Here is a 24,478-nt window from a genome sequence, read left to right as displayed (position 1 = left end):
CATAATATCCCGATATTCCTGTCAGTACTAGTCCCTTACTGCATAATATCCCGATATTCCTGTCAGTACTAGTCCCTTACTGTATAATATCCCGATACATATGTCAGTACCGGCCCCTCAGGATAATGTACCATTACATTGCCTTCAGCGCTGAACCGCTCCTCACACAAACCTCCCGCCCTGCCGCGTCCTCTAAGCCACGCCCTTATCAGTCACCTGAGGCGAGTCTGCTGACCCCGCCTCCTCTGCCTGTCACACCCATTGAGCGCAAGTGAAATAGCCCCGCCCCGCAGGGCTGAATCCGTCATTGATCAGGTGGGGCGGTGCTCTGTGCTAGCTCCTCCCTCTTCTCGGCCGCCAGTGACTGGCAGCAGAGCGATGGCTCCGGCGGTGGACAGGCCCGGTTACTGGGGGCCGCCGACCTCCACCCTGGACTGGTGCGAGGAGAACTACGCCGCGTCCTACTACATCGCCGAGTTCTGTGAGTAGCGGCGCCGGGCTGTCCTGTGGCACTTACTGCTGTCTGGATACATTGTATCCATTGCTGTCATGTAGTGTATACTGTAGTTCATATTAGATACATTGTATCCATTGCTGTCATGTAGTATATACTGTAGTTCATATTAGATACTGTATCCACTGGTGTGTGTGTGTGTGTGTGTGTGTGTGTAATCTCTGTCATGTAGTGTATATGCTGGACGTGCTGCTGTCCTATAGAGACCAGTGTATCAGGGGGTATATATTCTGCCATCTCTGTAGTGTGTGCTGTACACCCTGCTGCATTCATAGTATATGGCCCTATATACCATATCTGATGCTATATACCCTTCTGCCATTGTGGGCTGGTGCTGGATGCCCTGCTGCCCGTATGTAGTTGGTACTAATCTCCCACCCCCTACAAGAAATGAGCCTCACGCTGCGCACTCCGCTAATAACATTGGGGGGGCAGAATGTGGCGGTATGTATACATGTAGATGTCGTGGTTTTTTTTTTTTTTTTTTCCCTTTACATTTTTGCCTCCTAACTGGTATTTTCCGTGGTGGATTCTTGTGCGGTGCGTGAAGGCTCCCGTAAACCCCAACTGATCGGAGGGACAGTTGGATAATCGCCACAAGCGCGATCACATGGTAGGGCTGCCTAGTTACTTCCACCATAACAGCCCCATGTGAGCTGACTGCCAATGGGCAGTTCTCAGCCCCCAGTCCAGGGCGCCCCCAACAGGTCATGTCTCCAGGATATCCTACATAGAGAACACCTGAGCCACTGACAGTAATGACCTCACCTGAGCTATGAGGAAATCCGGAAACCATGGCCTGTTTGGGACTTTAACACAATCTTCATCAATTTTGCATCAGACTGTCATGTTTTAAAAAAAAAAAAAATTACATGAGTTCTCTAACTCCGCTTTTTTTTTCTTAAATCTTGGCATGCTGGAGGTGACGGCCGCTCCTCTGCTTCCCACTTGACATACCTAAAATACTCTACAGGCTCTTATCATAACCTCTCGTGTCTTATCGTGTACTCCGTGCCTAGCAGATCGCCGCGCTCACGGTATACAAGTCGCACAGGGATACTACGCTGCTTCGGCTTAACAGGAAACTCTGCCTTAAAGGGGTTAGGTTCTGTAATGTTGACCATAGAGCAGTAACCCCCGGGGTGGAGCGGGAGCTAAAGTTTAGCAACTGCAAAAGGGGCAACAGGAGATGCAGCCATATTGAACTATGGCGCACACGTGCCCCAATGTAGTTGGCGCTCAGGTTTCCTCCGTATTCATGAGTTGTTCCTAATGGAGTCATTGACCTGCGGTGATGTGGAGGAGCTAAACATTTGGGGGTAAGTTCACTAGGCAATAGGACATGGGGGAGGGGTGGGGGGTTAGGTATGATAGGTCAACCAAACTGCATTGTTATGGCGGTTGCGCAACAGTAAGTCAAATTCTTGAGCAAAATTGTAACTTTTTTTCCCCCCTCCTTTTGTAGTGCAACTTTTCTCAGACTTCATGTTGTGCAACCAAAGTTGTATCCTCAGCATCAAGGTACTTCTCCAGGGTTAGAACATGGTTGCGGTGCCCCTTCTGTCAGCAGGTTGTGTGGAATTACAGCTCTATTAAAGTAAATGGAGCAGAGCTGTAATGCCCCACACAACCTGTAGGCTGGTGTGGAGCTGTTCTCTGGAAGTAGGCAGCCATGGTCTACCAATCCTTCTGGCTATGGGAGTAGTGGAGCTGTACTTCAGTGTGACGACTACTTTCTCAGCATATGGTGATGTGTGAGCCGGTCTGTTCCTCCCTTATCTCCCCGTCTCCCTCCCTTGTGCAGATTAATATCCATATCTTCCTCTTTCTCGTCGCGGCGTCTTTCATGCTCCACCCGTTTCTTGGATGCTAGCCTTGGATTTTAGATAGCTACACTCGGGCTGTAAGGAATCTGCTGTTAACTCCTCAGCGACCTGCACGTGGCTGCGGCGCCGCCCTGGAAGCATTGCCGAAGTAACTTTGGCTCCTAAATGGTGAAAGTTAGGAGTCAAGTAACTTTAGTCGTGAAATTTAAATACATAACGATATTGGCAAAAAAACAACTTTGACTGTAAGGCTGGGTTCCCACGGGACGAAAACCCCATGGAATTCCTGCGGCTCCCTAGCCTCCATACGAACCCAGCGTGCCCAGAGTGTAGCGGTATATCCTGTGGTGGGTAACTGGCTGCCGAGGATTAACCTGACTATCAGGGGTAGCGCATTCTACAGAACTGGTGCAGCTCTAGAGAAGGATTGTAGATGGAAGATTTAGTGGAAACTTATTGGCAGAGCACGGGTAGGGTGGTAGATGAAAGGAGGTGCAGGGTGGCACAGCACTGTCCTGTTGGGCAGCACTTGTAGAGCTGCTAACAACTTTATAACTTCTGATGCGTTGGGATCTGTTCTGGTGGGTCGGATACTTCCTCACCGTTTCCTGTTCCTTCCCCATCATTCCATACCACCTATCATGGACTCTCTCCATGGTCTGCTATGGCTGATTGTAGCAGGATAAAACATCCCGTATACAGATCATACAGGCTCCACTTTGTTGCTGCTTCTTGGATAACTGGCCCTTTAACAGATGTTCTGTGCCCACAATCCTCCGGCGCTGACCCTTGCTCTGCGGGTTACTACTCTCGGTTTGCAGAAGTCCTGGCACTCATCAGCTTGCTGTAGTTTCCTCCCCCAGTCCATAGAACTGGGTGGCAGGTTATTGTGTGACGTCATGTTGTAGCATCGTGCCATAGTCGTGCTCTCCAGTCCCCACGTGGTGGGAGGAGCTTCACTTACTAGGAACCAGTGACCACATGGGAATGAGCCGGTACAGATGTAGCAATCGTTAACATGACAACACATGGTGATTATTGTAACACCCTGGAGTTATCAGAATGTCAGTGCTCTTTACATCTGTCAGGTCCTGTTGGCTTATATTGAATGCATCGGACTGTAGCATGCTGGAATTTTAACCCCTTAATGACTGGACACTTAGTTTTTGGTGTTTTGGTTTTTCTGATTTGCAGATTTCTCCTATGACTAGGGCATCCATAGGGAAAAGTGGCCTGCAGTTGTGACACTAGTCACTGGCAGAGCTCATCTGAGGCCCAGCACCTCTGCCCTTCAGGGCTTTCGTGTCGGTAAGCCAAACCTCTGACTCCAACTCCACAGGCCTGGAGGGGACATGCTGAACTACTAACCTATGCAAGGCATCCTTTTTATTAGGGCACGTGCAAATTTTTCTTTCTCATAGTGACTTGAGAGAAATTGCGGCACACCCTATTTTCGGGCGATTCTGTTGAAGAATCGCCTATTTCCTATAGGAGCAGAAAAGCCTCTCCTCGATCCATGTGTCCCCGACTGATCGTAAACTCGCCTGTGTAAATGTAACCTGTGTCTCCGGGTCTCGCACTCCTATGTGCTTCATGGAGTCTGTATGACAGGGTGGTCAGTAGGTCATTTTGCAGGGCTCTGTCGGTTCTCCTCCAGTCCTAATGTTGGGTTGATGCCCTTCTACAACCCTGTCCAGCTCTCCTTGTGTAACGGCCGTGTCCTGGTACCTGCTCATCGCTCCTGAGATTGTGCAGGAAGACACAGCAGACCTTCTGGTGACGGCAGGTAGCCCTGCTCCTCCGGGGTGGTAGGTGACGGCAGGTAGCCCTGCTCCTCCGGGGTGGTAGGTGACGGCAGGTAGCCCTGCTCCTCCGGGGTGGTAGGTGACGGCAGGTAGCCCTGCTCCTCCGGGGTGGTAGGTGACGGCAGACCTTCTGGTAAAAGCAGGTAGTTCTGCCATCCCGGAGGAGCAGGACGTCTTGTACAACCTGGTTGGGCTGCAGGTAGCACCTCGTGTACCAGCAGGGACAAGGACACCAACACAATGCAGGACTAGAGAAGAATCAGTCAGGAAGGAGGACTTGTCTCCAGCCCCTTTATGGGGTGTCTTGCTGTCACTTCTCCAGTGTAGCTGTCACAATCGCCCCTGCTACGGTTGGGTCCACAATGGCGCTGAGCTGCACATCTGCAGCAGAAGGCCTGCCTCCAAGCCCGCCCCACTTGATGCAGGTTTTATTGCACTTCCTATGCAGAATTCACCCCCCCCCCCCCCCACTGAGAGGAGGTGGAGTCCGCAGACAGACGGCGATAAAACTGATATGCTGCAGAATTGAATTCAACACCGCATGTCAATCTCCGCACGGGTTTTGTGCGGGTTCTTTCTGCAGCTTGTGGATGAGCTCTTCATAATCTCATCCACTTTGCTGCTACTATAAATGATGCAGAACTTCTGTGTGGAGGGTTCACATGGAAACTCTGCTGCAGATCCACCCTGCCTGGACCCCCAAAGGCTGCACTCACATGGGGTTTTTAATTGCACTTGAGCACAGTCTTTTTTAAATGCATGTATTAAAAAAAATCAGATGTAAAAGTAAATTTTTGGTTTTCTGCAACAAGAAACACCACCTGTGAGCGCCGCCCTACTGGATGCTTGTATCTGAGGTGTAAGTGACTTGGGCTTGTACTGCGATGCCCTGTTATATAAAGAGCAGCCTGAGTGCCGACTACTCATCTTGGTTCCCCCTGTCTGCACCACCACATTGTACCGTGTATCGGGCCGCCTGCCCAAGTCAAGAAGCTTGTTCTTGGGTTATTGCTTGATAGAAATTCCCAGATTGGATGAGTAGAGGAGCCGATGTGTCCTGTAGCCATTGTGGGAGAGGAACTGTGACCAACATCCCACCGTATCTGATGGGACAAGAGGATAAGTAATGTATGTACCAGCAGAATAGTGAGTGCAGCTCTGGGGTATAATACAGGATGTAACTCAGGATCAGTACAGGATAAGTAATGTATGTACACAGTGACTCCACCAGCAGAATAGTGAGTGCAGCTCTGGGGTATAATACAGGATGTAACTCCGGATCAGTACAGGATAAGTAATGTATGTACACAGTGACTCCACCAGCAGAATAGTGAGTGCAGCTCTGGAGTAGAATACAGGATGGAACTCAGGATTGGTACAGGATAAGATGTGTATGTGTATTGTGTGTGTTTTTTTTTTTTTTTTTTCTTAGTGTGAGTGCAGCTCTGGAATGTAAGGCTGACTTCACACGATCAAATTTCAATTGCAGAAATGTTGTAGTTGTCACCTGTGCAGATGATATGTGTTATTCTGTGCCTATTGTATAAGGGAACATTTGCATGTCTGCTCGGGTGAGCAGATTTTAACTATCAGCATGTTCTATTCTTATTTTTATTTTTTTGTGCTGAATCGGCAGACAGCTTCAATTGAAGTCCGTAGAAGCCGTCCGACCTGCAGTTGACATTACCTAGCGTCTGTGCAGAAGAAAAACTAATATTTAAACTTAAAAAAAACAACCTTTACTGCGCATGAGTGTCTGGCCATTGTCACAGCTGGGTTTTGCTGTGGAATCCGACTCGCTCGTGTGCAGCCGGAGCAACTTGGGGATCAGTACAGGAGAAATGGTGGTCTTTACAGGAGGGTCTTTTGTGCATTCGGTATGGAGACCTACTTGTGATATTGTGGCGGTGTGTGCACAAATGCCTTGGATGCGGGTGAATCTGTCTGTGGGCGCTCTTTACTCTTCCTTGTACGTTAAATGGACATCCTGTTTCTAGGAATCATCCTTCTACTTTACGGCACAACATCCTCTGCTGTGTAATGTGCCACCAGTACCTCTTGGGGCGCCTTCACACGAGCAGAATATTCCCATAAGATGCAGCTTATGTGCCGCTGCAGACTTCTGCGCCCGAACCTGCTTTATACGTCTGGAATCTGCTGCATCATTAAATGCGTCTTATGGAAATCTTCCACTGTGTGAAGGTGCCCTGAACGTCTCATGAGGCAGACTCCGCTGCTAATATGCTGAAGTGTCTGTCCGGACTGCGGGTCTCTGAGCCGCCTGGGCTTGTAGCTTAAGCACGTATGATCAAAGATCGGGTCCGGGGAGCTGCGGCGGCCTTGGGGGACACTTTAGGAGTCCGTATGTAAAACGAATGCTGTAAGGGCGGCGCGGTCGGCGCTTATCCTACCCGGCTTGAAGCTTGCATCACTTGCCATCTCTACTTGTTCACGCTGGAGAAGGTGATTGCTGCAGAACTGGCATGAAGGAAACGGGTAATTCTGCAGAAAAATGCAATAAAGTCCACATTTGGACAAGAGAAAATGCGCCTTATCTGCCGATCGGCGACGGCTCTGTGTTGCAGCCACTTTCCCACATTCAGGTATCGGCTTGCGGCTGCCAGTAGCTGCATGATATCAGCGGGATCGCGCTTCCATTGACTGCCGGGTGGAGTCTCGGCTACAAGCTGCCACCTGCACGTGGGAACGCGGCCTGAAAGCGCCCTGAAGCTGCAGCTGACAAATGAGCAAAGTCTACACCGCCGTAGACTTCCATGGGCAACTTTTGGCTGAAAATCCTTTCAAAATAGGACATGCGGGGCTTCACTTTCCTCTCTGGGAATATTCCTCCAAATTAAGTGTTTTACAATAAAATATGCTTTCTATTTTATGTTTTCTTTTCCTAGAACAGGGTACACGCAGGCAGCACCTGTTTATTCGTTTGGATGATTGTGTGAACATGGATTTAAGTAAAAATCTTTTTGGATGAGAATGGTACATGCGGGTGTGCGGTGTTTGGCATGCAAGTGAAATATTTGTGAATTGTGCCCAAGGATCTCTGGCGTGAATTTAAAAAATCACCCCATCTGCATGTGTCCCCCCCCCCCCCCCCCATTTTTGTCAGTGATTGCCCGGATAGTTTTGGGTAGCGCATTCCAGAGGACTGGTGCTGCTCTGGAGAAGTCTTGGAGGTGGGAATGAGGGGTTCGAATTAAAGGGGCGCTCAGTCTGAGGTTGTGAGCGGAGGGCGCAGGCTGGGATTGGGGGAATGGGGTGGACTGAGATGAGGGATGCAATTTAGGGTGGCACGGTGCTGTGGAGGGCTTTATGGAAGGAGAAGGCAGTGAGTTTAAATGGTAGTCTATATTTGACGGGCAGCCAATGCAGTGACCGGCACAGGGCAGAGGCGTCTGAGTAGGGGCTGGACAGGATTTAATGGTGTCAGATTCTTCCAGCTTGTGGAATTCACTGGACTCGGAGGGCATTTAAAACACTGCTGCTCGACTGCACCGAAAAATGCCATCGCATCAAACTGGCGCTCTGCAAGTCGTCTCCATGAAGTGTAACAGCCCTCGTATCCTGGAAACGTAGATCTTTTCTGGAAATCTATATATTTTACCTCTTCTCCATGGAATGATCCCATGTTGGTGCATGAGAGCTTTGTACAAGGGTGTATATGGGGTTAATGATGCGAGGTAATGGGTGGCACGTGAGGAAAGCCTAGATGGAAGCTCGCTCATGTGTGGTGGCCACAGGTGGAAGACTTTGCATTGTCCTAGTTTGTTTTAGGTAAGTTTGTTCTTTTCTAACTTTTACTTTTGGCCAGTTTCAGATGAGCGCCTCCCTGTGGCCATAATACAGACTTGTTTCCCAGCCTAACCGCCAGCTTTACTGACCCGGATGCACAGCATAATGGGGGGGGGGGGGGGGCTTAAGACGCTCTGAATTCGGATTGGTAAAGCCCATGATCGGGTGCACATCCGTGGAAAAAATGCATTTGTCTGAAACCGACTGCGGCCATATTTGCACGGGGAGTAGCAAGTTGCACCTGATATTTTCGCCTCCACTTGCACCGCACACGGACACCCTGCATTACAAGTCCGTCTCGCAACTCGCACGAAAGTGACATAATGTGTTTCGATCTCGCTATTTGGGCAAGTGAGAAACCGCTCATGTAAATTAACACTTTAAGCTAATGGTTTATTACAAAACACGTTCTGCGCATCTCGCAGCCACGCGGGACTTGTGCGTTATTCTCGCCTGTGTAAATACACGCAGTGCGCCCCGTGGGGTCCGTCATGCAGGTAGAAGTACTTGTCCCGCCTCAGGCTGCAGCAGAAGGCTGTGATCTCGGCATATATGTAGATCCACAGATCCGCATGTGGATTTGGCGGTTTTCGTTGCGCCTGACCTGTAGTAGTATCTGGCCTATAACTTTTTGTAATGCTTGCAGTTATTTTGTAACGTGCAATAACATCTAAAATAGCTGACAAATCGCCACAAACTCCTGCAAAACAAGCCTGCGGAAATCTTATCTGTTTCACTTCCTTCTGGCGTCTTCGAGATTTCGGCTTGCTGTAAGTGAATTGGAATATTCCTGTTTACATTTAAAGCTGACTTGTCCTCACAGCTGAGGGTTTGTTTCCATTACATCCAGTCTAGAGAAACCTTATACATTGACACCCCCCCCCCCCTTAATAAAAAAAAAATTGTTTTACTGCACGCTGCAAAGAGGTTTTGTTCTAAAAGTGTGTAATGCTGACCTCTAATGGCCAGTGTGAGAATTACAATGCTTGTTCATCCATGTGAAGATGATTACATAGGAGGTTAACATGTCGGTCCAGTCTGGCTGCCTCCTGATGTGATGGCATTCACTGTCAGAAAGCGACTTGACTTCACAATCTTCTGCACTGACTTGCTTCCACATGTGGCTTTTATTCCCTCCCCAATATGTGATTCCACCGACCTCAGCGTCTCTGCTGGGATCCAGAGATAACTTGTGGGCTTGTACATGGAGTCCATGCAAAACAAATTGCCATAGGCAAATCCTGCACTGTAACCTGTGACGGCTATGCAAATATGTCCGGCTGCCTGGCGACAAGTGCCCGCTGGTATTGCATGTTGGCTAAATCCAGTTATTGCAAATTTTCCTTATCAAACCCATAAGCAAATGTGACATCCTGATTGAGGGCGAAGTGCAGTTGTAAATTACTGATGACCGATCCTAAGGTCTCAACAGTAGGTTGGCTGGGGTGTGTCTTCTGGAACCCCCTGCCAATTGGTGGTTCACAGGGCAGATGCACTTGTGGGCCCAGCTGACCTCTGCAGGAAGTGGATGGCTCTGTTCTTACTATAGTGGCCAGGCTTGATATTATAGGAAAAGTTCCTATGATTTCACTGGAAACTTTGCCTGTAATACCAAACCTGGCCACTGCAGTGAGAACAGAGCTGCCTGCTTCCTGCAGGAATCAACTCTGTGCTCAATGTTGTGGTGAACAGCTGATCTGCAGATATTTCTTGGCTAAAGTCTGCCGCCTATCTACATATGGCATAGCCTGAGGATAGGCCATCGATAGCTTAAAAATGGACAACTTTTTAAGGTTTTGTCCAGAAAAAACACATGAAATGGTGAGTTTGCTCTGAAATGCAGCAACTATGACTGTATGGTCCCTCAGGAAGCTGGTAAAGATGGGGGACTACCACTAAAACTGATCCCACAGAACTTGGCACCCTGAATGTCCCATGTACTTGTGTAGTAGTACCACTTCTCAGGGTCCCAGTTAGGAGGCTGTGAAAGTAACGACAGCCATATTGGCTGACAATTGGTACCTACCTTTCCTAGAAGACTGAATGGCACACTTGCCAGAAGTCCTATCCAGTCTTAGTGCTGTTCTGTACAGTGTGGGGGTTGTAGTACTGTCCCAGGTCTCTGATGGAGAATGGGAGGGGTAATGTCAAGTGGGCATCAGACTTAAAGGCCATGCAGTGCAGCCTGGGAAATCTGGAATGGTAGAGCACTTCTGCAAGGTTAAAGGATGAACATCCACTTGCAGGGTAGCTCCCTTCCACTAGGTGGCACTGCAGAGACCTTGTACGATCTGCCACTTGCATTGCTAATATTGAGAATCTCCCACAATGCACTGCAGGATCTTACACTATTCCATCTTTCTGTACAGGGAACACGGTGAGTAACCTGATCATGATTCTACCTCCCATCTATGGAGCCATTCAGACGGTTAGAGACGGACTAGAGACCAGATACCTGGTGGCCTACCTGGGGATAGCAGGTGAGTGGCCCTCTGCTTCTGTACGAGTGTTAACCTGATGCAGAACTACAACTCCCAGCATGCCCTTCTGTATAATATAGTTTAAGTCAGCTATATGCACTTTGTAGTGTTTTGGATGCACTGTCCCCCTGCGTGGCAGCCATACTGGACTCGGTTGTAAGTCCCGCTCCTAGACGGCCGGTTGCAGAGCTGAAATCGCTGCCTTCGGTCTTTTTCCCTACTTCACTGAGGAGGGAGGAGAAGTGTTTTATCGCCGGGGACAAAGTTAATCTAATGTAATTTGTGTTTATTCCAACTCCGGTATTGGGGGTCGCTGCCATGACTTAACACTTGGGTTGCTAGTTGTCCCTGTAACAGCAGGGGGTGCTGGAGAGCGGGGTACATTCTCCGTGTATAGCCACTGGTTACATGGCGTCCCTCATTCGTACACGTCTGCAATGTACTGTGTATATAACGCTCTGCTCTTGTGTCTTGCAGCCGTCGGGTTGGGGTCCTGGTGCTTCCACATGACACTGCAGTATGAGATGCAGGTAATGCCGGCCGACAGCCTACAGAAGATGCTCTCCTGACAATGGAGGTGGGCGCCCGCCCCCTTAAACCCTTCCCTAAGCGTGCTCCGACGCTCCATATACAGCTCTATGGTGACGTGGAAACCGCCAAGTGTGTTCCATACTGCTTATGTGGTGGGGCTGGTGAGGAGCGATGGGGCTCCTGTGGTCAGAGCCCCACTAAATTAACATGGCTGGAATATTTTTGTTTTTTTTTAATCCCTTAAAGCTCCCCGGTATCTGGATAGAATTGTAACAAACCCTCAGCTGTAAGAAAAAACAAAGGTAGTTCTAGTACAGCACCGATAAAGGGGAGTGTAAGTAGGGAGTATTAGCCAAGTGACTCTTAGACTCAACTGGTGGGGAATCCCACATGGAGTGGGGCCACCGGCACCTAGCTTGTCACTATGGTAGTCCCCATCCGGACTGGCTGGAGTGGTAAGACCCCCTGATTAGTTGGGGGGGCCTCGAGCAGAGATCCATTAAATTTACTCTAAATGCACAATGTTGCATATTTATAATCGGCGCCTCCAAACCCCAAAACACGCATGACACTCCGAATAAAGTCTTGTATAATATGAATCTAACCCCGGACCCCCTGAGCGCAGAGGCTCTTCACTGGACTCGGCTGTGAGAAGTCTTGGCATCAATTGCACTGATTGCAGCTGTTAACCCTTCAAATGCTGTGATCTGAGTTCAGCTGCCATGGCAGCCAGGGGCTCTCTGAAGGCCATCCTAGATTATTGCCTGTGGCAAAGCTTGATCGCAGTATTGTGTAATATGATGGTGACACTCCATTATGCTGCAGCAGTGATCAAATGATGGAAAGTTCTAGTTCCCTAAAAGACGAAGTGTTAATTACAAAAAAGATTAAACCCTTTTTTTTAACTAAAATTAATCTAAAAAGCATATTTGGGATCGGTGTGCCCAATTTTTATTTTTTTAATGCACCATTCAAGTTCTAAAATATTATTAAAAGGCTAATGTAACGAGCTGTCACGTTCCCGCCTCTAGAAGTGTCAGTATTAACCCCTTGTCTCCTTCCTTGCAGCTTCTGGATGAGCTGCCCATGATCTACAGCTGCAGCGTGTTCGTCTACTGCCTGTAAGTATGGGGACCGGTCGTGGCTTCACTTATCATAGATGCCCAACAGGAAAATAGACTGTTGCCGTAGCATCCCAACCCAGTAGCCTCAGAAGTGAAAGATGCTCTTTGATTAGTCGCTATAGGTGGCTTTTTACACTGTTTTTGATGAGGAAATGCTGCAGATTTGCCACAATCTGCAGCACTTCTGCTCCGTGTGACCGTGGCATCTGATCAGAATGCCAAGTGTTAAAGAAAATGGCTGATAGAGTGCAGATGTGACCATATAACAAGACTGTTGGTAGAGTCCACAGCATACTGATATAAGACCAGCTTAAGGGATGAGGTCGGGGCTTCTGGCCGCAGTCGGCTTGAATGTTGGGTGTTTTCTCTCTGCTTCAGTGCCGTATGTCTACATCTATATGATAAAAGGGATGGCAATACATTAAAGGGAAACTTTGTAAGTTTGACCGATCTCTAGACTTGTAGTTGCAGCCCAGATGGCTGCTGGATGGTATCCAACACGTATAGGAGATCTTCTGCACTGCTGCCATCTAGTGGTGGAATGATAGCACTAGACCAGTAAGCTGGAGGACCGTCTTTGCACTAGTACTATCCATGGTCAGTTGTAATGGTGGTCCTGTACGGATGTGGACTCGTATGCTCTCTTCCCATCATCCAGGGGGCGCCATCCTCCACTCCCCTCATCTGCCTGGATTTTGCACTCAGTGACCTTCTGCTTTATTTCTCTTTTCAGATTTGAATGTTTCAAGAACAAAAACTCGTATAATTATTTGCTGCTCTTCATATTAATACTCTTCAGTGTCATAGTTACTACAGTAAGTGCTGGGGGGGTACTGTACACTGTGGGGAGGGAGAAAGGGGGGTCATGCCGTGTGGAGGGGGGGGGGGGTCCTGTAGGAAGGGGGTGGGAGAGACTCTGATCTTCAGATGCTGATTTGGGGACATTGATGACCAGCTGTCTGTCAGCCATAGTGATGTAGCAGAGCTCAGTCAGCTAATCCGCCTTGTGTTTCTCCTTTAGGTTTACTTGCGGTTGAAGGAGCCGGTCTTCCACCAGGTAAACTTACTGTCTTGTGTCCCTCTAATGTCTAAATGATCCTAAGTAGTTTATATAGAGGACTGAGGCTCCACCTCCTTATTATGGCCCCTCCCCTAACATTTGACCACTTGCATGATTCTTCTATTGTGGCTTATAATACATTTTATCTGTTGTGAATCATCGCTCCACTTACAGACTTCCCTCCAGGCTTGTGCTGAGGCACATTCTGAACTATCAGTTGCAGTGTAAAACATGGTGGTGACAGAGCAGCAGCCTGAGCCTCTCCTAAGAAGCTTTCAGACTTTAACCCTTTCCAATCCAACTACCCCAGTCTCCGGCTCTTATTTATTTTTGGGTGGTAAAGTGTATTTTGGAATTGCTTGACCGAAACGACCCGTCATGATCAGCAATTTTATAAAATTAATGGAGTTAATGTGTTATATAGTCTATTAGTCTATAATACTTAGTGTGCAATACATATCCAGGAGAGAACACCAATGATGGACCTCGCCCGACATGGGCACTCTGCAGGGACATCTCAATGTCGGAAACTCGACTGTAAAGCTAGATTGCGGTTGCTCATGAGTGCGCCCTAATGGTGTAGAGCTGCAGTGTAAAGCATGGAGGAACACGACAGCAGTCTGAACCTTTGAAGACTTGGATTTCAAACCACCATAGACTTTGGAGTCCTAACTCCGCCTCAGTGCTCATGCCCACAGGGGTATGTGTAATCCCATCTGTCAACCATACACTCTGCCAGTAGAGGCCATGTATGGCACTGCATATCAGTCATGCACAGTGACTTCTTACTCCCTACTGTTATAGCGAGGTTTCGTATGAAAACGCTGTGGGGAGACCAGTTTGTCCGGACAGCGGATCATGCGCAGCCCATAAATGTATAGGCCTCACGCTGCATACATCCGCAGAGAAATAGAGCATGCTGGGATTTATTTCTCTTGAATATCTATATGCCGTATCCACACACCGGTGTGCATGGAGCAACGAACGTCCATTGACTCCATTCGCAGTGTAGTACGCATCCGTGATACGCAGTGAGAACACGCTCGTGTGAAGGAGCCTACGGCCTATAGTGGGGCTGGCTCATGCCGTGTACGGTGGAGACGAGTCCTGCTGCAGGATGTGTCTTACCTGATCTCCTTGTCTCCTCCCCCTCCAGGTGATGTACGGCGTGCTGGTCGGCTTCCTGGTCCTCCGCTCCGTGTATATAGTTACCTGGTAAGGCCTCTGTAATGACCAGTCCTGACCTGAATCTGCTGCTCTGGTCACCCAGTTAAAGGGACATTCCACTCTATACACATGGGATTAGACTATAAGCATTGTGGTGTTAACCCCTGAAAAGCCACTCGTATATGGTATTACTGTAGCAGAACTCCTTCTCTAACCCCAGCAGGGTCAGTGGTGCAAAACAGCTGATACTTGCTGCCTCCCTGCCGGCGTCTTCCTGGTGGGCTCTGTAGAGGCTGCAGTCGGCCTGACCGTCTACAAACAAGCTGCTGCAGCCAATGCCTGCTCAGTGATGAGTGCTGCAGTCTGCTGCAGCAGGTCTACAGGACGTCGCTGGCCGACTAAACACAACAGAGACCAAAGGCGGCAGACAAGTGGGGAGCGTTGAGGATCACTTGTGTTGCATCACTGGGGACCCATTAAGAGGCACTTGATAAACTCTTGACAACTTCTTTGCTTTTGTTCTAGAGCTTGGCAATACCACAGACTAGTCTGCCTCCAATGTTATATGCATTGGGAGGTGAACCCCAGAAGTTACTTAACTTGTATGAACACCAACTCTGTTCATAGATAAACCTAAGGCCAATTAACATCGCAGAGCAGGGTCTTGCCTGCCCCCCTTCCCGTTCCTCGATGACCCTGTAAGAGTGGTAATCTCTGCTGTCTGCCAAGGCTGCTGGGAGTGCTTTACTGGGATCAGCTGTTCACCCCAGGACCTGCATCTTCACAACCACTTTTAAAGGGGCGCTTAAACTTTGGGGTTGTCTGAAACGGGAGCCGGAGATGCTGCCAACATTCACTCAGCAGTTGCACCTTAATCTTGAAGTTTCTTCTGCTGCTAACAGCCCCCTTGTCTTGCAGGGTGTACCCGTGGCTCAGGGGTCTGGCTTACACCTCATTAGGAGTGTTTTTAATTGGATTTCTACTCTGGAATATTGACAACATTTTCTGTGATACCTGGAGGTGAGTGACTGTAGGTGGCTGTGACCTGATGTCAGCTATAGTAATGGAGCAATGTTGGCCTTCACCTTCATCGGGGGTCTTCACAGCTTTTTGCTCTTTACAGCTACTGAATTCTTGGTCTGATGTAACGAGCGCAGGCCTAACACTTTTTTAAAGAATTCAGTCCCAATCAAATACCTGCACTTTTTGCACAGAAGCTAATGGGCTGATATGTTCTATTTGTGAGGTGCTATAAAGCTTTCTCTATAGAACCTTAGGATTACATGGAGGGGTATCCCCTATATAGAGAACAGTCACAGCTCATCACCTATTGTGAGTGGTGGACCCTACCTGCTCCCCTCCCTACACAGATCATGTCTAGAACAGTCTCCATACAAGTCACTGGGCCCCTCCTGTCCATGGTGTGACTGGCCCATGAAGCTGCTGTAAAGCATATTTCTAAATCCCCTCTGGACTGATGGCCGCCCCCGTTGTCATGTATAGACGACAATATTAACCTTTTACTCCGTACTTTGGTCCTAATAACCTATCGGGTTGAATCAGACAACCCAAACAACCAATCAGGTTGCTGGAATTGCTCCATAGTACTCAGCTAAAGAGTAAGAGGCTAATATGCGCAGGGGGTTTGTAGTCTGCCTGTAATCTGCACAAGGGTGCAGGACCTATGACGTCATGTAATCAGGGGCGGAGAATGGAAGTCATTCACTTGGGGTGAGTGTCAGGAGCGGAGCATGATTAAGTCATCACAGGTCCTTCATCTTCAGTGCTGCTTCTGGTCCCTGTGGGATAAACTGTGTGGTGTGCGTGTGGCTCAGCTGTGTGGCTCATTGCACCATCACAAATACCGATACTATAATTTTCGAATAGTATATTGGGAAGTATGGCTGCTGGCAGTGAGATTTCACTTCTGTACAGCTGATTGTCGGGCAGATGAACGTCTGTGCCTGATGGTTGGGCAATGTAAAGTCTTTCCCCCACTGGGCGTCGCGCTGCACCCACAAGGGACAATACTGTGTTTCCTCGAAAATAAGACAGTCTTACATTAATTTTTTGCCTCAGGGCAGTGTCTTATTTTCAGGAGGTGTCTAATAATACTCACCTACTGCCTGCATTCTGGTCCTTGTGCTGGCCTTAATCGCTGCTGCAGGCTGCGGCATTCTCCTTCCAGCCAATGGAGCAGTTCTTCCTGGAGGCAGGGTATTTAATGCTTTGTTTAATAGAGCACCGCGTCGGCCAATGAGAGCCCGCAGTCGATTAACCAATCGCAGCCATTCAATGACCTTATTTTACCTCCATGTTTATCGGTGAAACACTGTGTAGCCAAAGTCAGCAGAACTGACTAGAATCAGAAGAAACTTCCATGGGAATCATTGACTTTCTACAAAGTAGTAGAGCATATCGGACCTTCTCTCCAGAGAGGCTGTAAGCATCCCATAACTGTCAGCCCGAGTCTTATAGGCGCGCTACACATTAATGCTTTGTATGTTGCAGGGACCTCCGACAGAAGATGCCGCCGGTCCTCGGAGCTGTGACGCAGTTTCACGCCTGGTGGCACATACTGACTGGACTCGGCTCCTACCTGCACATCTTGTTTAGGTAATTCTGCACTTTCTTGTGGCCGCTCAGAACTACTGGGCTCACACGGCCGTGAGCGGAAACCACTGCGGGGCTCCTGTGGTGTTACAGCTGTGACCCTGCGTCCCACCGTGTATTGCAGCAAAATTGTACTGCGCATGACTGCGCCCTCACACAGGTGGGCCCTCACACAGGTGGGCCCTCACACAGGTGGGCCCCTCACCCTTTTTTATTTTTATTTTTTCTCCCCAGACCGTCTCTTAGCGCTGTCTGTACCCCGCAGTCTGTACACAATGTAACTGCATATGGGCTGCAGGTATATATTTGCAACCATGCAGATATACACCATAAAACCACAAGGCCATGGCAGCCAAATTGGTACCTCATGATCTTGTTATGGGGGTGGAGGAGTTGGCATTTTGGGGTTAGAGGGAGGCCCTCTTTTCAAGTAACTTAAATGTGGTTAGTGACTGCAGTATGTGAAGGGTTAACCACAAGGCTGTTATCTCTGATCCCAGTTGTGGTCGTGAAGGGGTTAAGAAAGTTAGAAGTGATGGTGATCTGGGGGATGGGATGCAGATCGGTTCTTCTAATTGGATTCTACATTTTCTGTTGCAGCTTGTATACACGGACACTTTACCTTAAATATCGGCCCAAGGTGAAGGTAAGTACCTGCGTAATGCAACCGTCTGGTCATGCTGGGAGCAGTAGTTCTGCTTTACAAGATGCGTCAAAGTTATGTTTGTAGGACTAGTCAGGCAAAAATCTGTAGTCTGGTGGGCCCGGAGCGTGTCAGGAGCGCCCCGTACATCTTGTATTATGGAGGGGTGGGGCTTGGCCCTATATGGAGTTCTATTAACTTCTAATATATTGTTTCCATTCCTCATCAGCTTCAAGATTTCTGCTTGCTGTCAGGGAATGTAAACATTAACTAACTACACTCTCTAGCATTTTATGATCTTGCATTACTGTTGACATGGCATAGTCTAAACAAGCCTCTGCAAGCCCATTCACTGACAGCAAACAGGAGTTTTGAAAAACTGTTATTGAAACACGAAGTATAAAACCTATCATTAGCCAACATACAGGGCTTTGTCCCCATAGTAAGTGATTGGTGTAGAAGCAAGTTGTAGAACGAAGTGGCCTCAAGCCTATAAAGGAATGAGAAGGGTGGCCGCTCTCACCGACAAACGCCACCCCTGTTCTTGAGCCCATTGAGGTGAATGGTGCTGAGCTGCAGTACTACACACAACCTGTAGGCGGACTGTGGCCCCTAGGAGACATCTGAGATGAGGCAGATGTGTATAGGGTTTCCTCTAAGACAATGTAGCTAGTGAGTGCAGCAGATTTGGACTTGCAGACTGTTACCCCTTAAGCCTGGCAATACAGAACCACAATAAAGAGACATCAAAGCTAACCCCACAGTTTCAGACTCCATCAGCTCATCTAATAGCCAGTGTCCTCAATCTGGTAATAGACTTTCCCTTAACACATTATCTTACCACTATAAATCAAGGCTGCGGTGCAGCCCCTCTGCAATCCACTGCTTGTCGTTAGGAATTCAGCTTCTCTAGTAACTGAGTTGTTGGGACGTCCTCTCGGCTGTGGGGTGGGGGCTGTCTTCACAGGCTCAGCCTGCCTGCGCTCAGATCTGCAGTCAGTGTGGGTATGCTCAGCCTCTTGTGATATTCACTTAAACCTGCTATGTTCACTTTAGTTTTAGACAAACGAGCATAATTGTTGTTGGTCTGACTTCACTGGCTCTTGTATATCTGCATGGTCGCAGCATACACTGTCCTACTAAAAGTAATTGGACACCTGAGCAAGAATCAGAAGTACTGTTACCCTATGTTACTACGTGGGGCTCCTTTGTGGTTATTGACATTGGATACACTCCGGAATACTTTCTATTACTAATATCTGAAACCACTTCAGCTGGTATTTCCCTCCATCCATTCTGCAATCTACAACGGTCCAAGGAGTGCCATCAGACAGCTGATCGATGGAAGAACGTTCTGAATGAGTAGCACAACTTGTCACTCCATAGATCAGATGGCTGTACTGTGTGTGGAGGATCCTGGCGCACTCGTCGCCTGAGTGTTGTGCCAGCAGTTAGGCCTCCCTCTCACAGGCGTCTGCAGAAACATGGCATTTTTCAACGCTGCGTTTACTGCAGATTCGGCAGCATTGTCATGCATTTCTTTACACCGTTTGGGTTGCGTCTTCAGTACAGCTGCCAAGGATCCTTGACGAAAATGTATATATCAATCTTCACCTAGCCGGTGCTGTCAGGTCTCTGACGCTGCTCTCGAACTCCTGACACTTTGGCTAGTGATGGGGTTTGAAGACCCCTGCCTCCAGCAAGGGATTGCTCTGATTGGCTGAGTCTACTGAGTGTAAGTGAGCTGAGCCAATCAGAGCAATCTCTCGCTAGAGGTGGGGATTGTAATCCCTGTCACTAGCAATAGATGCCTTGTCAGTCTGACGAGTGCCCGCTAGCCTGCCCAGAGCTCGAGAGCAGCTGCAGGGACCACTATGGCGGCAGCTAGGTGAGTTATTTATGTCGTGCAGCTTGCGTTCAGCGCTGCCAAAAAATGTGGTACCAAGTTGTGCCATGTTTTCAGCAGCGATGAAACCGCTGCCCATTCATTTCAATGGGCAGCGTGGGGTTGAAAACTGCCAAAGATAGAACATGCATCGCTGTCAAAGCGCAGCGTTGAAAATGTTACGTTTTGACACTTGTGTGAACAGGCAGTGCTAAATGCTGCCCAAAAAGTCTGAGGGAGGGCTTAAGTACGGCAGAGGTTCTGCTATGGTCTGTGGATGGTTTACGTGGCATCGTCTCGGTACATTGGTTTTAGTGACAAGAACCATGAACATGGAGGTGACCCTGACCTTCTAGACAATGGTGTGCTGCTGACAATGTAACAATGGTATGGTCTGCAATACTTCCAATAAGACAACCTACCTTGCCACGCATCTAGCACTATTTTATGTTGGTTTCTGGGTATAGATATTCCATGATTAAACTGCCTTAGAGGTTCAGGTCAGGATGCTGCAGGCCAAACTAGAACATTGGGTCAAGAAATCTGAACAGCATCCATCTTTGAGAGAACTTGCCAGATATTTGCAGGATGAATGGAGGGGAATAGCAGCTGAAGTGTATCAGAAGCCATTGAGGCCAAAGGAGCCCCACTAAGTATTAAGATATGGAAATAAATACTTCTCTTGCTCAGGTATGAAAATATTTCTGATAGTATATGCTGTGACCAGTCACACGAGAGCTGGTAAAGGGGCTAATAAGCCCAATAAGTGCAGATGGCAGGTTGGGTGAATAACTGAGGCAGTGATTGTGTACACACCGACTGTAGGTCTATATACCAACGGTCCAGTGGCTACGTGCATGGAGGGGTGGACAGGACTAGGCTGCTATGACTCTATGGTTGGCTGTTCAGTTAAAGGGCGCTCTGCCTGATCATTGGAGCTCTGGGTCAGCAAGAGTAGCTACTGGATCGCTCCAACTCTGCTTGGGGGAGGGGGGGGGGGGGGGAAACATTGGTGCCTTGTAACTTCATGCTGCTGGTTCTTCTCTCTGCTCTTCCTCAGTTCCTCTTCGGGATGTGGCCGGTGCTTTTGGTGGAATCCCCCAGGACGCATTGACAAAATGGGAAGAAGCCACAAAGGAGAAACCAAACATTCCATGGACTTCTGACAAAATAACCCGACATTCTATGCAGTGAGCACTGGACTACAACTCTATATATTCCCAATACATGAGTGTTCCTGTGGGCACCGCTGCCACCTATATAGAGGAATGTAGGGCCTCACACTGGTACTGCCATCTCCAACGGACAGGGACACAGACGTCGTGGCTTTAGCCGCATCTCCTAACATCCATGGTTTCCTTTCTGTATCTCTAAAGCTAAACTTGTCATCTCATTAACAAGTGGCATATGTCCACAGCCAGACATCATGTAACATGCAAACCGTGGAGCGCTCAGCCTGAAACTGCTGGAATGCTACCAACGGCTGGTCTATTGCCACCCAAAGGTCTCCGACTAGTTACTCTGAGCTTGCTATCTCAAAAAATCCACCAACTTGTCCATCACTCCAGTTCTTGTAATAACTTGGCCAAAGATAAATCAACCTCATCTGATAGTACAGCTTTCTTTAGGAGGGGGGCTGCAGATTTGTGTGCGTGGTTTTTTGGGGGGGTTTTTCTCTTAAAACATGTATTTGGGACTCTTAAAACATGTATTTGGGACTCTTAAAACATGTATTTGGGACTCTTAAAACATGTATTTGGGACTCTTAAAACATGTATTTGGGACTCTTAAAACATGTATTTGGGACTCTTAAAACATGTATTTGGGACTCTTAAAACATGTATTTGGGACTCTTAAAACATGTATTTGGGACTCTTAAAACATGTATTTGGGACTCTTAAAACATGTATTTGGGACTCTTAAAACATGTATTTGGGACTCTTAAAACATGTATTTGGGACTCTTAAAACATGTATTTGGGACTCTTAAAACATGTATTTGGGACTCTTAAAACATGTATTTGGGACTCTTAAAACATGTATTTGGGACTCTTAAAACATGTATTTGGGACTCTTAAAACATGTATTTGGGACTCTTAAAACATGTATTTGGGACTCTTAAAACATGTATTTGGGACTCTTAAAACATGTATTTGGGACTCTTAAAACATGTATTTGGGACTCTTAAAACATGTATTTGGGACTCTTAAAACATGTATTTGGGACTCTTAAAACATGTATTTGGGACTCTTAAAACATGTATTTGGGACTCTTAAAACATGTATTTGGGACTCTTAAAACATGTATTTGGGACTCTTAAAACATGTATTTGGGACTCTTAAAACATGTATTTGGGACTCTTAAAACATGTATTTGGGACTCTTAAAACATGTATTTGGGACTCTTAAAACATGTATTTGGGACTCTTAAAACATGTATTTGGGACTCTTAAAACATGTATTTGGGACTCTTAAAACATGTATTTGGGACTCTTAAAACATGTATTTGGGACTCTTAAAACATGTATTTGGGACTCTTAAAACATGTATTTGGGACTCTTAAAACATGTATTTGGGACTCTTAAAACATGTATTTGGGACTCTTAAAACATGTATTTGGGACTCTTAAAGTTTTTTTTTTTATTAAACCTTATTGCAAAAAATAACTGATATGCAGAGGACCAACTCAATGTGTAAAGGGACTTTGGATGAGACCCCTGGTTCATTTCCCTCATGGCTTTCAAGAATCCTCTTGAATATCCTCCTAAAAGCTCAGAGCGGCTGTGGCATTTTTTTTCCTCTCCGTTGTGCCTGGTCTTTCACCTTTTTTGACCCATTGTATTACATGCTCAGGAATAATTTGGAGAGAAGATGGAAGCACTGAAGGCCAAGCGATCTGTCCAGTTTCAGTGATGGATCTTGTATTGAGGCTCAGTCTGCAGTTACTATATACAGCTATATGTAGAAGCTGCAGAAGACAAACTACAGTTTTGGTTTTTTTTGTTTTGTTCCTTGTAGCAACTGGCTTCCTCCTTTACTTCCAGCCAGATCAACCAAATTGGGGTGAGATCCCTATTCTCTGGATTTCCTGATTCTTTTACGTCTTAGCTTTCAACAATTATCTTAAATCTCCTCCTAATTGCTCAGAGCGGTTGTTGCAATTCATTTTTGCTTTTTCCTCCATTGCTCCTGTTTTCTTCCCCTTTCTGATCCATCATGCTGAGGCTCCATCACAAGTTCTTCACTAAAGTGGTGTAACCGTAACATACGTTGCTGACCTCTCTACTACTATGGAGCTCATCCCACAGAGGCTAAAGTGACAGCACTCCCATCACACTGCGTATTCTAGATTGATGTCCCTACTAAGACTGTACACACAGACTATAAACCTGCTGTGGACAAGTATTATAACCCTCGCCCAACACGGGATACTCTGGACGCACAATCTGTATTGGGTTGCCGTTGGTTTTGGTTGGGTCCCAGTGATGCTACAAAATGCAATGTGTCTTCTGTCAATATAACAATGTAACACAGATGGTATAGATTACTGGATATTGAACTGTTTTTGGTTGATACAGTACCTCTGAAAAGTATTCACGCCCCCAGCCGCTGACTTGGTGGTTTTACTTTGCTTAAAGGGAAAGATCCCAACTCTAGTAAGTGATTATACCATAAATGGTCCAGTGCATAATTACTCACCCCCTCAGTGGTACAATCACAGCTGCTCAGGATTCTATTGCCTTTGCAGAAGATGAAATTGCAGTTCGTAAAACTGTCACCATGTTGCTTGAAGATTCAAAGGGTATTGGGAACAGAGTGACCGACAAGTGTGAAGTCCTGAACAAATGTTTCAGTTTGCTTCACACCTCTACTGTGACTCGGCCACTCGGGGGTTAATGGGGTCTGCTTGTCATTCCATTGTTATTTGTTTGGGGACAGGATAGAAATATGGTGGATTTGTTGCAAAAATTTCCAGTTCTGTTCATCTGAATGGAGGTAAGAACAGGAAACTTGTAGCTCCAGTCAGGTGAATGAGACGGTCTAATGCTTGCAGCCAATCCGCTGCAGCCAATCCGCCGCATGTGAAGTCCAACTAAAGCTCATCAGTGTCGCAGTTCTCTTGCAGACTGCAGCAGGTTTTCCACTTGGGTTTCTTGGCTTCATTAGCCTTGCCCCCTCTTCTGCAGAGTATTGAAGCCGTCACCACTGCCGTGCCATATCTGCTCTTTAGGTTCTTTTGTGCCAAGCAAACTCTGAAAAGACTTACTTGCCGTTTTTGTAACACTATCAGAAGGCGTGTGAACTCGATCGGCCTCTTTCACTAGTTTACGATCTTTATAACATGACTCTATTAAACCATTGTGATTTTTCTGTTGCATGATTGGGGGTGTGGATACTTTTTACAGGCACTTTTATGCCATGTATGCTTAGAAACAGTGCCTAACTTATTTTCTTAATAAAATTTTTTTTGTGCCTATGCTTTTGTCTGTTTTCTTACACGATGTGTTCTTACGGTAGGAATATATTTATCTCCTAGTTTTGATGAGGCTTATAGGGGTTGTGTGGACTGATCACCACAAGAGGGCAGCATCACATCGTAGAACTTTAATGCTAATCTCAGTGTAAATTTTTATATATTTTTTTATATATATATTTTTTTAAACTTCTATTGAGTTTTTAGTGGGTGGAAATTCACTTCAGCATTTTGAAAACCTGAGACTGACGAGGCGCTTAAAGCAACTTCCCCAGGGACTGAAGAGGCTGGCTTTACCTGGCGTCAATACTTTCTCCTAGTTTGGCTGTAGGTCTGATACTACCTGGCTCCTGTTCCATCAGTAACCCACTGCTCGTACCCCTACACTGCATTAGTAGCTGCACTCCATGGTGCTTTTTTATTGGCCAGCAATCAGTGGCATGTAATATCTTGGGCTAATAAGGGAGATGGAACAATGCCTCTGCAGCAGCATCTATTAGAAGGCAGCATTCCTGCAAGTCAAGGTTGGACTCTTATTTAAGCCTTGTAAC

At 47.2% G+C, this 24,478-nt stretch overlaps 1 protein-coding gene across 1 annotated transcript; it reads left to right on the top strand.

Annotated features, from left to right (window-relative positions):
- The first annotated feature begins 323 nt into the window (after positions 1-323).
- Positions 324-23,930, top strand: ACER3 (alkaline ceramidase 3). The gene is made up of 11 exons (XM_066588278.1): positions 324-481; positions 10,322-10,432; positions 10,910-10,962; positions 12,032-12,084; positions 12,821-12,902; positions 13,109-13,144; positions 14,304-14,362; positions 15,233-15,334; positions 16,826-16,930; positions 17,528-17,573; positions 20,516-23,930. The coding sequence occupies exons 1-11, from the start codon at positions 379-381 to the stop codon at positions 20,567-20,569; spliced, it is 804 nt and encodes a 267-aa protein (XP_066444375.1). The 5' UTR covers positions 324-378; the 3' UTR covers positions 20,570-23,930.
- Positions 23,931-24,478: the final 548 nt, after the last annotated feature.

The sequence above is a fragment of the Eleutherodactylus coqui genome, chromosome 1 (assembly GCF_035609145.1).
Source record: "Eleutherodactylus coqui strain aEleCoq1 chromosome 1, aEleCoq1.hap1, whole genome shotgun sequence".
In the NCBI taxonomy this organism is placed as follows: Eukaryota; Metazoa; Chordata; class Amphibia; order Anura; family Eleutherodactylidae; genus Eleutherodactylus; species Eleutherodactylus coqui.
The sequence above is the reverse complement of the archived record's forward strand: the minus strand, read 5'-3'. Positions and strand labels throughout refer to the sequence as shown.